We start from the raw sequence: 15,000 nt of genomic DNA on the forward strand, positions 1-15,000 counted from the left end.
TAACATAAAATAATATACAAAACACAGACCTGAGAATGTTTTAAATATATTATATTTATATATATAAATATATATATATATATATCAATATATTGATATATCAATATCAGACTGACCTCCATGGTGTGAGTCTTTCCTGATGCCGTCTGACCGTAAGCAAAGATGGTCCCGTTGTATCCTCCCAGCACATCTGAAACACACACACAGTGTGTATATATGTATATATATGTATATATACATATATACACATATACTATAGTATAGATATATAAAGGCTTGATAACCAGGTGAACTGACCTTTAACGATCTGTCTGGCGCAGGTGTCGTAGACCTGAACCTGTTCGGTGTTCGGAGGAAGAACTTTATCGAAAACGTACGGCTTCCCCTGAAACACAGGAAACACACCGTCAAAATAAAAGTCAGTGAGTTTACAGAGAACATGACGCTCAAAATACTGATGAACTATATTGTTACATGATATATTTTCTACTGTAAAGAAGCCTCAAAGTTGGGCACCAAGTTTAAAGGGTTAATAACCAATCATCTGCTTTTTAATTTCTTTATTTAATAACATTTGAACGTCATAAAGTCATTAAAACACAAAGGGTTTATCCTCTGAGGAGCAGGAAGCAGATATTGTATCTGTCAGTCTGACATATAAAGAGAGCTGATACTTTATAATAAATATTATTATAAGACATAAATCATATTTGGTGGAAGAGATCTGTCTTTTACTGCATAATGTTTGATTATCTGTAAATAAAGAAACTGCCAAATTATTTTATTTATTTCATAATTACTAATAATATTCTCAGTGTATTTGTACCTGTGTCCTTTATTCTGGTATTTAAACAGTTTTAATCTTTGTTAAACTGATAATATAATATTAATATTTAACTGTTTATATTTATCTGTTTATTTAGCTTCTGTCAGAACAACATTCACCGAATATCTATATGTCAGAGGAGTAATATCTGCTTTTATTTCTACTATCTGCATTATGGTAGGATAAAAGTAGTAATATGTATATGTACATATATATATATATATATATATATATATATATATATATATTGACTGGTTTAAAGATGATATTAATATGTGTATATACACATATTAATATCATCTTTAAACCAGTCAAACCAAAGACATTCTGTTTATTCTCATTCACATTTGAGAAGTTCTTCAGGAGATCCTTAAACAAACAATACAGCTGATTATTTTACATTTTATTGATTACGTTTAAGGCTCCAGATTATATTTCAGAGTTACTCTCCTTTCAACAATCCAGGGTTAGGGTTAGTCCAGTTAATCCAGGGTTAGGATTAGTCCAGTTAATCCAGGGTTAGTCCAGTTAATCCAGTTAGTCCAGTCAGTCTAGTTGATCAAGTTAGTCCAGTTAGTCAAATTAGTGAAATTGATCCAGTTAATCTAGTCAGTCCAGTTAACCCATTTAGTCCAGTAATCCAGTTAGTCCAGTTAACGCATTTAGTCCAGTTAACGCATTTAGTCCAGTAATCCAGTTAGTCAAGTGAACCCAGTTAGTCCAGTTAATGTTTCGATTGAGTGTTAAGATTGTAGCCGACCCCTCTCACCCTGGACATAAACTGTTTGTGTTCCTACCATCTAGCAGGAGGCTGAGGTCCATCAGGACCAAGACCTCACGCCACATGTACAGTTTCTTCCCGTCGTCAGTCGGGCTCATAAACAAAGCCCGGGACCCCCACTGACTCTGTCATCCCCAGGACAGTTTTCTTCCAGACACTCCCCTGATCATCCCTGTTTCTTTATTTATACACACTTGACACTTACAAAAACATTGTGATGAACTAGTCTCGGTGTCTATTGTGTTTCTATTGTTGCAGATGGAATAAAAACATTGTGATGAAACAAGTCTCGGTTTCTATTGTGTTTCTATTGTTGCGGATGGAATAAAAACATTGTGATGAATGAGTCTCGGTGTCTATTGTGTTTCTATTGTTGCAGATGGAATAAAAACATTGAGATGAAACGAGTCTATTGTGTTTCTATTGTTGCGGATGGACTAAAAACATTGTGATGAAACGAGTCTCGGTTTCTATTGTGTTTCTATTGTTGCGAATGGAATAAAAACATTGTGATGAACGAGTCTCGGTGTCTATTGTGTTTCTATTGTTGCTGATGGAATAAAAACATTGAGATGAAACGAGTCTATTGTGTTTCTATTGTTGCAGATGGAATAAAAACATTGTGATGAACGAGTCTAGGTGTCTATTGTGTTTCTATTGTTGCAGATGGAATAAAAACATTGTGATAAAACGAGTCTCGGTGTCTATTGTGTTTCTATTGTTGCTGATGGAATAAAAACATTGAGATTAGCGAGTCTCGGTGTCTATTGTGTTTCTATTGTTGCTGCTCACCGACTCACGGAGGGCGTGTTACAACAGACTCACCGTCACTACCACCGTGTCCTCTCCGTTAAATTTCGGGATGTATTTATCTCCTCTGGTCCGCTCCGCATCGTTCAGAGGTCTGAAGCGACACATCACCTTCACACCGCACACACCGCACTCCACCGCGTCCTCCATCACGAGCCGGTAAACAGACGGAGACTCACGAGCCGCCGGTAGACAGGAGACACGAGATGCTCACGGTTGAAACCAGAGACAAACCGGGAGAAACGGAAGTTTCAGTTCAGCTACACACGGTTTTAAAACATCGGACCCGAAAAACTCGTCATCTACTGGACAGGAAACCGACAGAGTCCCGCAGTTAAAGAACCAGATTCCCGGTGATCACCGTCTCTCCTTCAGGATGCTGATGAACATCAAACAGGTCCAACCCTGGACCACCGAGCCGCAGGGCATTCTGGGACATGGAGTCCTCACTGTTTTTACAGAGATTAACTGATAAATAAATATATAATATATACTGTAATATATATATATATATATATATATATATATATATATATATATATATATATATATATATATATATAGAAAATACTCATTAGTGGAACCTATGTTGTCATCTGACAGAATGATCAACATTATGAATGAACACAATAATTAAATAAATGACTCTGTAGTCTTCACCCTCATTTATTGGACGTGTCCCACTCATGTTTGTGAGTCTCTAATCGGATCAGTTGGTCCGGGTCTTGGTCCTGGTTCTGGACCTGATTCTGGTTACTTCTGCTCTGCTATTCTCTTTCTCATGGACTTCATGATCAAACATGTTGGTGTTGATGACAAAGACTCACTTTAGAGGGATTCTGATTCACTAACAAAGACTAACCCTAACTAACCAGCCCTAACTATCTAACTAACCAAAACTAACTAACCGACTAACTAGTCGGTTAGTTAGTTTTGGTTAGTTCGATAGTTACTATCTCACCCTAACCCTAACTATCCTTAACTAACCCACCCTAACTAAAACGAACTAACCCTAACTAACCCACCCTAACTAAAACGAAACCCTATTATTGAATGAGGCTCAATGTGTTAAAACACGTAATCTCAAGTTGTCTTGTTTTTACTGATGGCAAGAAAAATAAAACCAACAGAAAGTTAGTCTGTCGATGGATTTTTATTTCTCAGCATTTTAAGGAGAAACAAACTTCTTTACATGATTCAGACTGATGACGTCATAGAAACAAGTTTAAAAATATAAAAAACTTTGTGCATATTGTTTATTTTAATGTGGCTCAAATGATCAGAAGGCCATGAAGAGATTCTTTAACAAACATTTAAAAAACATCAAGTCGATCCAGACGTCACACAAACATTTAAATCTTTAAATCAGGAAAAAATTAAATAAATCAAGACTCACGTTCTGATTTTAAAGAAATACAAAATGTAAACATGAGAAATAAATAATATAAGTCATCATAGACCAATCAGAGCCAAGATACAGACTCATCATGGACCAATCAGAGCCAAGATACAGACTCATCATGGATACACAAACAAGGCTTCCTGTGAACCAATCAGATGATTCTGTAATCACATGATAATGTGCTTTAGAAAATAAACTGATGAAATAAACAAAAACTATTTCACATCAAAGACATTTACAAACTGTACAATAATAACAATAATAATAATAATAATAATTAGAATATTATCCACACTTGATAAAATGTTCTGATTCTGACATTTCTTCTTCTGGAGGTCACATTCACCGGTCACTGAGGAGGAGCTAATGGGAGGAAGAGGAGAAGGAGGAGGAGCTGATAGGAGGAGGAGGTGATGATATAATGTGATGTTATGTGACCTCCATGAGCAGGTTGGTCTCTGACAGTCCGTTCACAGGTCTCTCCGACTCGTGAGGATCTCTAAGATAAAAACAGTAAATCGTCAGTGATGACATCACTTCCTCTAAAAAGATCTTTACCAGCCGGGACGGCGGGCCGGTATATTTAAAACATTGCAGATTCTATAACAGTGATCCTGATAGAACCAGATTTCCAGTCCCAGGACCAGACGTCCAGGACCAGATGTCCTGGTCCTGGTTCTGGGAGCAATTTTTGGGGTTAAGTGTCTTGCTCAAGGACACATTGACATGAGACTAGTAGAGCAGGAGCCGGGGATCAAACCGCCAATTTTGTGATTGAAAGGCGGCCCTGCTCTCCACTTAGCCACGGTCACCCCATCGTACCCCATAGTACAAGGTGTGCGTAGTACAGGTGTGTGTAGGAGTTCACATGGACAGGTGTAGGAGATGTTTACCTGGCGGTGGAGACTTTGGGCACTCGGTCGAGGCTGGCAGCGACGGTGGCGAGCTTTAAGGCAGACGTTGGGGGGGCGGAGGGTCGAGCACTGTGGGGGGGGGCTCTCACCTGGTTCCTCTGGTTAGGAAGAGACTGAGAGGAAGAGGAGAGAGACCCCCGAGCTGAAAGCCCCAACCTGCTGACAGACGAGGAGGAAGAGTACGGAGGCCTGGAGGGACCTGAGGAGGAGTTTATATAAATGATATGATATCTATATTAATATCATCGTATACATTTAAAATAGATACTTCTTTTACAGAAGGTTCGGTTCATCTCTTATGGACCTCTTTGATTCAATACATTGTTACCTTTTGTCCTTAAAGACTCTTATTAATAAAGTTCTCATGAGCATTGGTTCACCCAGCGAGACTCAGACAGGTGAGGTGGCTCACCTGAAGAATGAAGGACTCCGTTGATGCTGGACTTGTAGGGTTTGTTCTCACTGTTGTGACCACGAGGAGGAATAAGAGGAGGAAGAGGAGAGCTGATCACAGCCGAGGCTGCGAACTGAGCGCTGGCCGAGTCCACAGTCTTTGAACGGGACTCACTGGACCTGGTGGACTAGAAAAAGACCAGGACCGGGTGTTACTCAGAGAACCAGACCACCAAATAAAAAGTATATTACCCATGCTCAACACAGTGATGTGTGTCTATATAAAGCAGTGTTGTTATATGTTAATATATTAAATATATATGTTACCTGTGCTCCACATAGTGATGTGTGTCTATATAAAGCAGTGTTCTGTAGTTGCAGCTGTTCCAGCTGTCGTTTCTGCATCTGGATCAGCTGCTGCTGATGACTGTGGTACTGCTCCTCTGTGATGCCCCCTGCTGGTACACAGAGAGAAGACATATATATGCATATACATAACTAACTGACACATGTAGCAGCGGGTCCACATGAGGAACAGAGCTGAACCATGATGTGACAAATTAAAAAGTCAAATATTTCATCTAAATTGGACACTTGGACTTGACTTTCAGACCCTAACTGTTCAAACTGTTGTGGTTCAGTAAAAGTCTGCTGTCCTCTCAGCTCCAAGATCTGCTGCTGACAGAGATGAAACTAATGATCAGAACCGGCCTCAAAGCTCACCTGAGTTATTGCTAGGTGAATGACAACAGGTGACTCTGTGGTCCTCCATAGAAGACTCTGTGGTCCTTCTGCCGCCCACCCTCTGGCCCTGAACCGGTCTGGGTCTGAAGCAGAACCTCCTCAGGGTCTGAATGTTGCTCAGGACTTCAGTCAGACAGGGGCCAGTGGTTCCTGAGGTCGGGGGGGGGTTCTGCGCCAGTGTTACAAGGTCATTACTGGTCCTGGTTCTGGTCCTGCAGACTTGTTGTGATGAAGAGTCCAGCAGCTTCAGTACTGGATCCAGACCCGAGGAGGCTCGGTCCAGGATGATCCTGATCAGAGAGAGAGAGACAGAGAAAAGGCTTCAGCTTCACTGATGAAGACTGTGATGAGAGTGAGGGGTCAGTAGATGGGAGCTACCTGCCCCCCCGTCCTATCCTGCGGCGGCTCAGTCCCGTCCAATGAGGAGGCAGAATCAGTTCAGCCAGAGAGTGACGGAGACACTGAGGGAGGAGCCCTGGATGATCGTCTCCACCCGTCTGCTCCGTCTCAGGCTGCAGAAACAAACCAACACAAACAGTGTTAGTGTTTATTATCTTCTAAAGTGTTTTACATATTTTACAACAACTACACTGAGTTTACAAGTGTTTCACTAAAAACAAAAACAACAACCGCAACACTAGCAACAGCACTAGTAGCACTAGTAGCAGCAGCACCAGCACTAGTAGCACTAGCAGCACTAGTAGCACTAGCACCAGCACTAGTAGCACTAGCAGCACTAGTAGCAGCACTAGCACCAGCACTAGTAGCACTAGCAGCACTAGTAGCAGCACTAGTAGCACTAGCACCAGCACTAGTAGCAGCACTAGTAGCACTAGCAACAGCTCTAGCAGCACTAGAAGCACTAGCACCAGCACCAGTAGCACTAGCAGCAGCACTAGCAGCACTAGTAACAGCACTAGTAGCAGCACTAGCAGCACTAGTAGTAGCACTAGCAGCACCACTAGTAGCACTAGCAGCAGCACTAGCAGCACTAGTAGTAGCACTAGCAGCACTAGTAGCGGCACTAGTAGCACTAGCAGCAGCACTAGTAGCGGCACTAGTAGCACTAGCAGCACTAGCAGCAGCACTAGCAGCAGCACTAGCATCAGCACTAGTAGCACTAGTAGCACTAGTAGCGGCACTAGTAGCAGCACTAGTAGCGGCACTAGTAGTAGCACTAGCAGCAGCACTAGTAGTAGCACTAGTAGCAGCACTAGTAGCGGCACTAGTAGTAGTACTAGCAGCGGCACTAGTAGCGGCACTAGTAGTAGCACTAGCAGCAGCACTAGCATCAGCACTAGTAGCACTAGTAGTAGCACTAGCAGCAGCACTAGCAGCAGCACTAGTAGCACTAGTAGTAGCACTAGTAGCACTAGTAGCGGCACTAGTAGTAGCACTAGCAGCAGCACTAGTAGTAGCACTAGTAGCAGCACTAGCAGCACTAGTAGTAGCACTAGCAGCAGCACTAGTAGTAGCACTAGTAGTAGCACTAGCAGCAGCACTAGTAGTAGCACTAGTAGCAGCACTAGCAGCAGCACTAGCATAAAACAAGAGGAAAAACTCACAGAGAGATATTGACATCCAGCTTTTCTCCTGAAGACATAAACTCCATCAGGATTATTTTCTTCATCAGGTGAAGACGGAGGAGACTGAAGAGACATGAACAGATTATATTATAATATTGTTTTACTATATTATACAGAGTATGCCTTTCTACAAATGATTTATAATTTCACAATAAGACATGAAGATGGTGATGGTGGGTGCTGACCAGTGGAGGTGGAGGGCTGTCCTCCTCTCCAGAGCTGTGGAAGTCGTACTGTTTGATGTTGGCCTTGTTGACTGTGAAGGGACCAGGCGGTCGACAGGGTCGTCTCTGTGGAGGACAGAATCTGTCCCGTCTCATGTTCTTCTTCGGTCGGATCAGATCAAAGGGAAGCTCGTCAGACACCAGCTTCTTCTGAAACATAGACTCTGAACATGAGATCTGAGGGAGCCAAGACTCTGGATTCATATGTACAGTAATATGTAACAACAGAAGGTAACCTGTGTTCTATGAAGGAGACTCCGTACCTTGATCTTGATGTCCGTTCTGTGTCTGTTGTTGTTTAGAGTAACTGGGACGCTGTAAACTGGTTTCTCCACCAGAGGGAGTGAAACCTCTCTGAGAGTTTCTCCACTGAAATCTTCCATCTGACACCTGAACACACAAAACACCAGACTTCAAACCTCCACAGCTTCAGAAAAAATTAAATTCAGGTGTCTCCTCACCACCACCTCCAGGGTGAGATGTCCCCTCCCCACCACCTCCAGGGTGAGGTGTCTCCTCCTCTCCTCACCTCCTCTCCACCACCTCCAGAGTGAGGTGCAGCAGCTCTCTCTTGGACTTCTCTCTCCTCTTGATCATCTCCAGGATGGTGACGGTCCGACTGAACTCTCTCCTCAGCCTCAGCATCTTCTCGTAGGACGCTTCATCGTTCTTACGGTTCTGAAAGACATCATCTGTTCATGAACTCTGAGTTGTTGTTATTAAAGTACGACAGCTGCAGTAGAACTTAACTGTACCGTTAGAAGATCTGTAACATTCTTAGAGGATATTAATGTCTTTGCAAAGCATTCATGTTTATGAAATTCAAAAACCGTAAGTAGAAAAATCAACAGCATGTGTTTGTGAATCCAGCAGGTTTAAATAGAGTCCACATGGAGAACCGAGAGGGGGACTCACCTTCCTGGTCTGCATCTTCTCCGTCCTGCGTCTGAAGGCCACGTAGGCGTTGTTGTTCGTCGATCCGTCTCTTCTCTCCTGTTTGATGTGAGGAATCAGTGACGGAGCACCACAGTTCTTCCTCTTCCTCACCCAGTAATCGTACACAGACTTCAGCAGGTAGTCGTCCTCCTTCAGCAGCAGCTTCGCCTCCGACAGAGAGACCGGCTGAGGACAGAACCAGAACCACAGAGAGACCGGCTGAGGACAGAACCAGAACCACAGAGACCAACCGACAACAAGACCAGAGTAGACTTAACAGAGGCCATGTCCACAGGACTATGTTTCCATTTTAAACTCATATGTTTTGCTTCGTTCTCACTGAGCGTTTCAGAGCACCGAGGACAGAGATGTTAAACCTCCGACTAGCGTGGACTAGAAACGATGACGTAGACGCCCGCGTTCACTACTTGATTGGTTCACCTGTCCTCTGATTCTTCACCGGTCACGTGATTACTGTAAGCTCACTAACAGCCTTGATAACCGATCGACTACCAGGTTAATTCAACATAACTGATTACAGGTGTTGACCTTGTTGTCTTTACTAGCAGCTGTTATTGTAACGATTAGTGAGCAGCGTGTCCAGCGGAGGTATCAAACCTACGGAGACGTCTGATGTCCTGGTGTGTGTGTTCGGGTTTACCTGGTGTGTGTGTGTTCAGTGTTTACCTGGTGTGTGTGTTCAGTGTTTACCTGGTATGTGTGTTCAGTGTTTACCTGGTGTGTGTGTGTTCGGGTTTACCTGGTGTGTGTGTTCAGTGTTTACCTGGTGTGTGTGTGTGTTCAGGGCCCCGTTCCTCGTACCTGGTTAACTGAGTTAGCCAGATCATTTTCGGGATAAGATTACCGTATTTTTCGGACTATAAGGCGCACTTAAAATCCTTAAATTTTCTCAAAAATTGACAGTGCGCCTTATAATCCAGCGCGCCTTATGTATGGTCACTTGTTGTGCTTATTGATCAATTTTATGTGGTACAATGCGCTCAAAAATCTGCCGAAATGTGTAAGTACGACTTTGGTAAGCAACGAAGCCGCTCCGCTCAATGGATATTCGGAGCATTACGGTACGCTGTGTCACTACCTGATCGGCCCCGTAACAGGAATGTAATGTCTAAACTAAAAGTCAAAATCGATCAATAAGCACAACAAGTAACCATCGGTCGCAACCGTCGTCCGAGCTTTCACGAAAGCTGGAATCATCACTGAACAGCCAAGTACCGATAACGGCAACAAGACTGACTCGGAAAATGACGAGAGGGATTCGGGCATTCTTGATGCCAAAATCGCACAGCTGTTTCACTCAGACACTGAAGATGAAGAATTCGATGGATTTGTGGAAGAGGAATGAATCGATAAGTGAGTGTATTTTTCTGTACCGGTATTTGTTGTTACAACTGAGTTGAATAAAGTTTGATTTACCGGACTGTGTTGTTTTGCTTAATGCGCTTTATAATCCGGTGCGGTTTATGTGTGAACACAGACACGTTAATTCACAGTGCGCCTTATAATCCGGTGCGCCTTATAGTCCGAAAAATACGGTACATAAGTCAGGCTTTTCGGTTCCACGAAGCAAGTTTGGCAAAATCACCATAGCAACACATCCATAAACTTGAACCTGCTCCAGCGCAGGCTAACTTAAGTTAGCTGGATAACTTAAGTTAGCAGGATAAGCTTGCCACTCCCCCAGAAAACAATGTCAGCTCCCTTCCTCAGAGATCCATTGATGAAGGAGCGATATTAGTTAGATTAGCGTTTTATAGGGAGAGAGTTCTTCGAGATCTCCAAGATCCGTTATCACATCACGATGACTTCCTATATGAGGACCATCGGTTCTTTATTCACTAGACCTTCTCGAGCCGTACGTTGAGAACACCACACAGCCGAGCGTCGACCGTCTCAGACTGGATGCAGAGACTCGCTCTTTTTTGAGAGTTGTACATTTTTGTACATCGTCGGCGCTGCGTGCCGTTGGTAAAGTTTATTTGGAGCTTAAGAAACTTATGGATGTGTTCGTTACGTCACCGTGGGACATATTGTATTGACTCACCATTCTGAGTCATGTTGTTGTGCTCAGTGTTTACTTGCTCCCATGTCCTCTTGATGGCTGGGTTGAAAGCACTCATGATGATATGTCAGTGTTATTAGTACACTATAGCATGTCATGACTGTAGAACAGGATTAAGATGGACTCATGATAAGAATACAGAGAATCACACAATTTATCTTCACTGCTCCAATTGATTGAATTTCTGATTATGAATACAAACATACTGATCCGCCCATACACAGATTCACACACACATTCAAACTCCTACTTCTATATGGTAGTATACACATACATGTATATACACATAGTACATGATACATAAGCGCAGAGATAATTATTTTCGCTAGCAAGATCTCATTCGATGGTGCATTCCATTAATACTGCCAGCAGACACATTTAAAGAGATGTAATCTGATTGATTGGGGTGATGAGGCACTTAAAATTATCCTATTCATGTTCCCAACACTTACGTATTTAGCTCGTCTGATATTTCGCCGTGCTTCTTGTCTAGCCCTCTCAGTGGTGGCGGTGTTAGATGTTGTCATGATTATGGTCTTGAACTCCTCATATGAGTTCATGATTATCTCCTGCTCTCTGTCTTTGACTTTATTTGCCATCATACTGTTAGAAAATCATGGTTTCGGTGATCGACGCTTCCCCTTCTGAAGTAGAACGGGCACGGCCAACTATCCTGATAACTGAAGTCTGGTTCGAATTAACGAGATCGTTTGAGCGCGGATCAGCCTTCGAGAAACGGACATAGCCCAACTTCAATCATCGGGTTCATTTAAGCTGGCTAATAGGACATTTGATCGACTTAGTTGAACCACGTACGAGGAACGGGGCCCAGGTGTGTGTGTTCGGGTTTACCTGGTGTGTGTGTGTGTGTGTGTGTGTTTGGGTTTACCTGGTGTGTGTGTGTGTGTGTGTGTGTGTGTGTGTGTGTGTGTGTGTGTGTGTGTGTGTGTGTGTGTGTGTTCGGGTTTACCTGGTGTGTGTGTGTGTGTGTGTGTGTTCGGGTTTACCTGGTGTGTGTGTGTGTGTGTGTGTGTGTTCGGGTTTACCTGGTGTGTGTGTGTGTGTGTTCGGGTTTACCTGGTGTGTGTGTGTGTGTGTGTGTTCGGGTTTACCTGGTGTGTGTGTGTGTGTGTGTGTTCGGGTTTACCTGGTGTGTGTGTGTGTGTGTGTGTGTGTGTGTGTGTGTGTGTGTGTGTGTGTGTGTGTGTGTGTGTGTGTGTTCGGGTTTACCTGGTGTGTGTGTGTGTGTGTGTTCGGGTTTACCTGGTGTGTGTGTGTGTGTGTGTGTGTGTGTGTGTGTGTGTGTGTGTGTGTGTGTTCGGGTTTACCTGGTGTGTGTGTGTGTGTGTGTGTGTGTTCGGGTTTACCTGGTGTGTGTGTGTGTGTGTGTGTGTGTGTGTGTGTGTGTGTGTGTGTGTGTGTGTGTGTGTGTGTGTGTTCGGGTTTACCTGGTGTGTGTGTATGTGTGTGTTCGGGTTTACCTGGTGTGTGTGTATGTGTGTGTTCGGGTTTACCTGGTGTGTGTGTGTGTGTGTTCGGGTTTACCTGGTGTGTGTGTGTGTGTGTGTGTGTGTGTGTGTGTGTGTGTGTGTGTGTGTGTGTGTGTGTGTGTGTGTTCGGGTTTACCTGGTGTGTGTGTGTGTGTGTGTGTGTGTGTGTGTGTGTGTGTGTGTTCGGGTTTACCTGGTGTGTGTGTGTGTGTGTGTTCGGGTTTACCTGGTGTGTGTGTGTGTGTGTGTTCGGGTTTACCTGGTATGTGTGTGTGTGTGTGTGTTCGGGTTTACCTGGTGTGTGTGTGTGTGTGTGTGTGTGTGTGTTCGGGTTTACCTGGTGTGTGTGTGTGTGTGTGTTCGGGTTTACCTGGTGTGTGTGTGTGTGTGTGTTCGGGTTTACCTGGTGTGTGTGTGTGTGTGTGTGTTCGGGTTTACCTGGTGTGTGTGTGTGTGTGTGTGTGTTCGGGTTTACCTGGTGTGTGTGTGTGTGTGTGTGTGTGTGTGTGTGTTCGGGTTTACCTGGTGTGTGTGTGTGTGTGTGTGTGTGTGTGTTCGGGTTTACCTGGTGTGTGTGTGTGTGTGTGTGTGTGTTCGGGTGTACCTGGTGTGTGTGTGTGTGTGTGTGTGTGTGTGTGTGTGTGTGTGTGTGTGTGTGTGTGTGTGTGTGTGTGTGTGTGTGTTCGGGTTTACCTGGTGTGTGTGTGTGTGTTCGGGTTTACCAGGTGTGTGTGTGTTCGGGTTTACCAGGTGTGTGTGTGTGTGTGTGTGTTCGGGTTTACCAGGTGTGTGTGTGTGTGTTCGGGTTTACCTGGTGTGTGTGTGTTCGTGTTCGGGTTTACCTGGTGTGTGTGTGTGTGTGTGTGTGTGTGTGTGTGTGTGTGTGTGTTCGGGTTTACCTGGTGTGTGTGTGTGTGTGTGTGTGTGTGTGTGTGTGTGTGTGTGTGTGTGTGTGTGTGTGTGTTCGGGTTTACCTGGTGTGTGTGTGTGTGTGCGTGCGTTCGGGTTTACCTGGTGTGTGTGTGTGTGCGTTCGGGTTTACCTGGTGTGTGTGTGTGCGTTCGGGTTTACCTGGTGTGTGTGCGTTCGGGTTTACCTGGTGTGTGTGTGTGCGTTCGGGTTTACCTGGTGTGTGTGTGTGCGTTCGGGTTTACCTGGTGTGTGTGTGTGTGTGTGTGTGTGCGTTCGGGTTTACCTGGTGTGTGTGTGTGTGTGTGTGTGCGTTCGGGTTTACCTGGTGTGTGTGTGTGCGTTCGGGTTTACCTGGTGTGTGTGTGTGCGTTCGGGTTTACCTGGTGTGTGTGTGTGCGTTCGGGTTTACCTGGTGTGTGTGTGTGTGTGTGTGTGTGTGTGTGTGTGTGTGTGTGTGTGTGTATGTGTGTGTGTGTGTGTGTGTGTGTGTGTGTGTGTGTTCGGGTTTACCTGGTGTGTGTGTTCGGGTTTACCTGGTGTGTGCTTCCGGGTTTACCTGGTGTGTGCGTTCGGGTTTACCAGGTGTGTGTGTTCGGGTTTACCTGGTGTGTTGTGGCCTTCTCCAGTCGGTCCACCATGGTCTCAAACTGCAGAGGTTTGATCTCCATCTTTCTGTTGAGCCTGTTGATGAGCGTCTCGTCCTCTGAGTCCATGTCGTAGTCCGGCTGCTCCAGATCCAGACACAAAGCTGCAGGACCACAAACATGAGACTGATGGACCTCAACACAACATGGAGGCTTAACATGTAACCCTAACCTAACCCTAACTCTTAACATTATGTAAACATTATTTAATGTAAACATTATTTAATGTAAACATTAGTGTGTATTTGAATGACATCACCTGACAGTAAGTAAACACAGACCAAGTAGTTTCCTCACAGTTCACTTCAGTGTAAACTATCTCACCGTCTGTTTCTTTATTTCAGTGGTGATCAAAAGGACGAGAGCATCAACAGACCTCATGTTACACTTTAACTAAACAGAACTGAGTATTCTTCAATGTTTTATTTTATGTAAGACTGAAGCCCAACGTTCTTTCTTTAAGTGTTCTTGAACTTCTTTAATTAATAAATGGAAAGCAAAGTTATATTTGACTCCTCCCCTCTTCTTTGCTGATCCCAAAAATGATCCGAACCGTGAGGTTTGTGATCCGTTTCACCTCTACTGTCTGCTAGTGGATCGGCTCAAACAAATGAATCATCCACCTGAGACCAGGTAGTATACAGGTACTATCACAGGTAGTATATAGGTACTATCACAGGTAGTATACAGGTACTATCACAGGTAGTATATTGTTGTGTATTACTCACGCTGTATGTGGAGGAGCTGTTTGGGGACCTTCACATCTCCTTTGTACAGACGGTCGTAGTACGTGGCGTTACTCTCTGCTTCAGGTACAGGGATCACCATGTTCTCCTTCTTCTCCCTGAACACCTGCTGGGCTGAGATCGCCCTCTGCAGGTGGTGCTCCTGAGACACACAGGTGAGATACACAGGTGAGACATACTAACATACACACACACACACACACACACACACACACACATATATATGATAACTGTACATGTGTCTCATGGACTAAAGCTAAAGCTAACAGTAGCACTGGAAAGCTAACAGCTAGGTCGGCCACTGCGTCCTCTGTTACCATGACTACTACGTAAGAACGTAAACGTCACAGCCACAGAGAGCGTTCACGCCTCGTTGGCGCTACGCTGATAGCGCAGACTGTACGTAAGTAACGTAGAGAAAGTAAACATGACTCCCGCCACAGCTACACACTAACGCTCTATATACGTACCAGCTCCTCTTCCTTCTCCATCCCGGTGGGCATCTGTAA

At 44.1% G+C, this 15,000-nt stretch overlaps 2 protein-coding genes across 4 annotated transcripts in view; both read right to left on the reverse strand.

Annotated features, from left to right (window-relative positions):
• Positions 1–2,804, reverse strand: part of LOC137891407 (kinesin heavy chain-like) — a 20,576-nt gene extending 17,772 nt beyond the window's left edge. Inside the window, exons 1-3 of the mRNA XM_068735989.1 lie at positions 2,433–2,804; positions 298–385; positions 117–190 (exon numbers count right to left, since the gene is read on the reverse strand). Of these exons, the coding sequence (XP_068592090.1) occupies positions 117–190; positions 298–385; positions 2,433–2,567 (297 nt within the window). The 5' untranslated portion in view covers positions 2,568–2,804. The remainder of the gene's footprint in view (positions 1–116; positions 191–297; positions 386–2,432) is intronic.
• A 762-nt stretch (positions 2,805–3,566) lies between these two features.
• Positions 3,567–15,000, reverse strand: part of epc2 (enhancer of polycomb homolog 2 (Drosophila)) — an 11,652-nt gene continuing 218 nt past the window's right edge. Inside the window, exons 1-14 of one of the 3 annotated variants that reach the window (XM_068736007.1) lie at positions 14,962–15,000; positions 14,474–14,633; positions 13,704–13,849; positions 8,596–8,802; positions 8,210–8,358; positions 7,944–8,070; positions 7,642–7,827; positions 7,436–7,519; positions 6,249–6,382; positions 5,850–6,160; positions 5,454–5,584; positions 5,146–5,314; positions 4,713–4,932; positions 3,567–4,318 (exon numbers count right to left, since the gene is read on the reverse strand). The exon at positions 14,962–15,000 is cut by the window's right edge and continues 218 nt beyond it. In XM_068736007.1, the coding sequence (XP_068592108.1) occupies positions 4,249–4,318; positions 4,713–4,932; positions 5,146–5,314; positions 5,454–5,584; positions 5,850–6,160; positions 6,249–6,382; positions 7,436–7,519; positions 7,642–7,827; positions 7,944–8,070; positions 8,210–8,358; positions 8,596–8,802; positions 13,704–13,849; positions 14,474–14,633; positions 14,962–15,000 (2,133 nt within the window). In that variant the 3' untranslated portion in view covers positions 3,567–4,248. Of the gene's footprint in view, positions 4,319–4,712; positions 4,933–5,145; positions 5,315–5,453; positions 5,585–5,849; positions 6,161–6,248; positions 6,383–7,435; positions 7,520–7,641; positions 7,831–7,943; positions 8,071–8,209; positions 8,359–8,595; positions 8,803–13,703; positions 13,850–14,473; positions 14,634–14,961 lie in introns of all 3 variants that reach the window. The other 2 variants (XM_068736015.1, XM_068736001.1) reach the window with 2 other exon arrangements.

This window comes from Cebidichthys violaceus, unplaced genomic scaffold (assembly GCF_023349555.1).
Source record: "Cebidichthys violaceus isolate CVI_PGR_0920_01 unplaced genomic scaffold, fCebVio1.0.p SCAF_11, whole genome shotgun sequence".
NCBI classification, from domain to species: Eukaryota; Metazoa; Chordata; class Actinopteri; order Perciformes; family Stichaeidae; genus Cebidichthys; species Cebidichthys violaceus.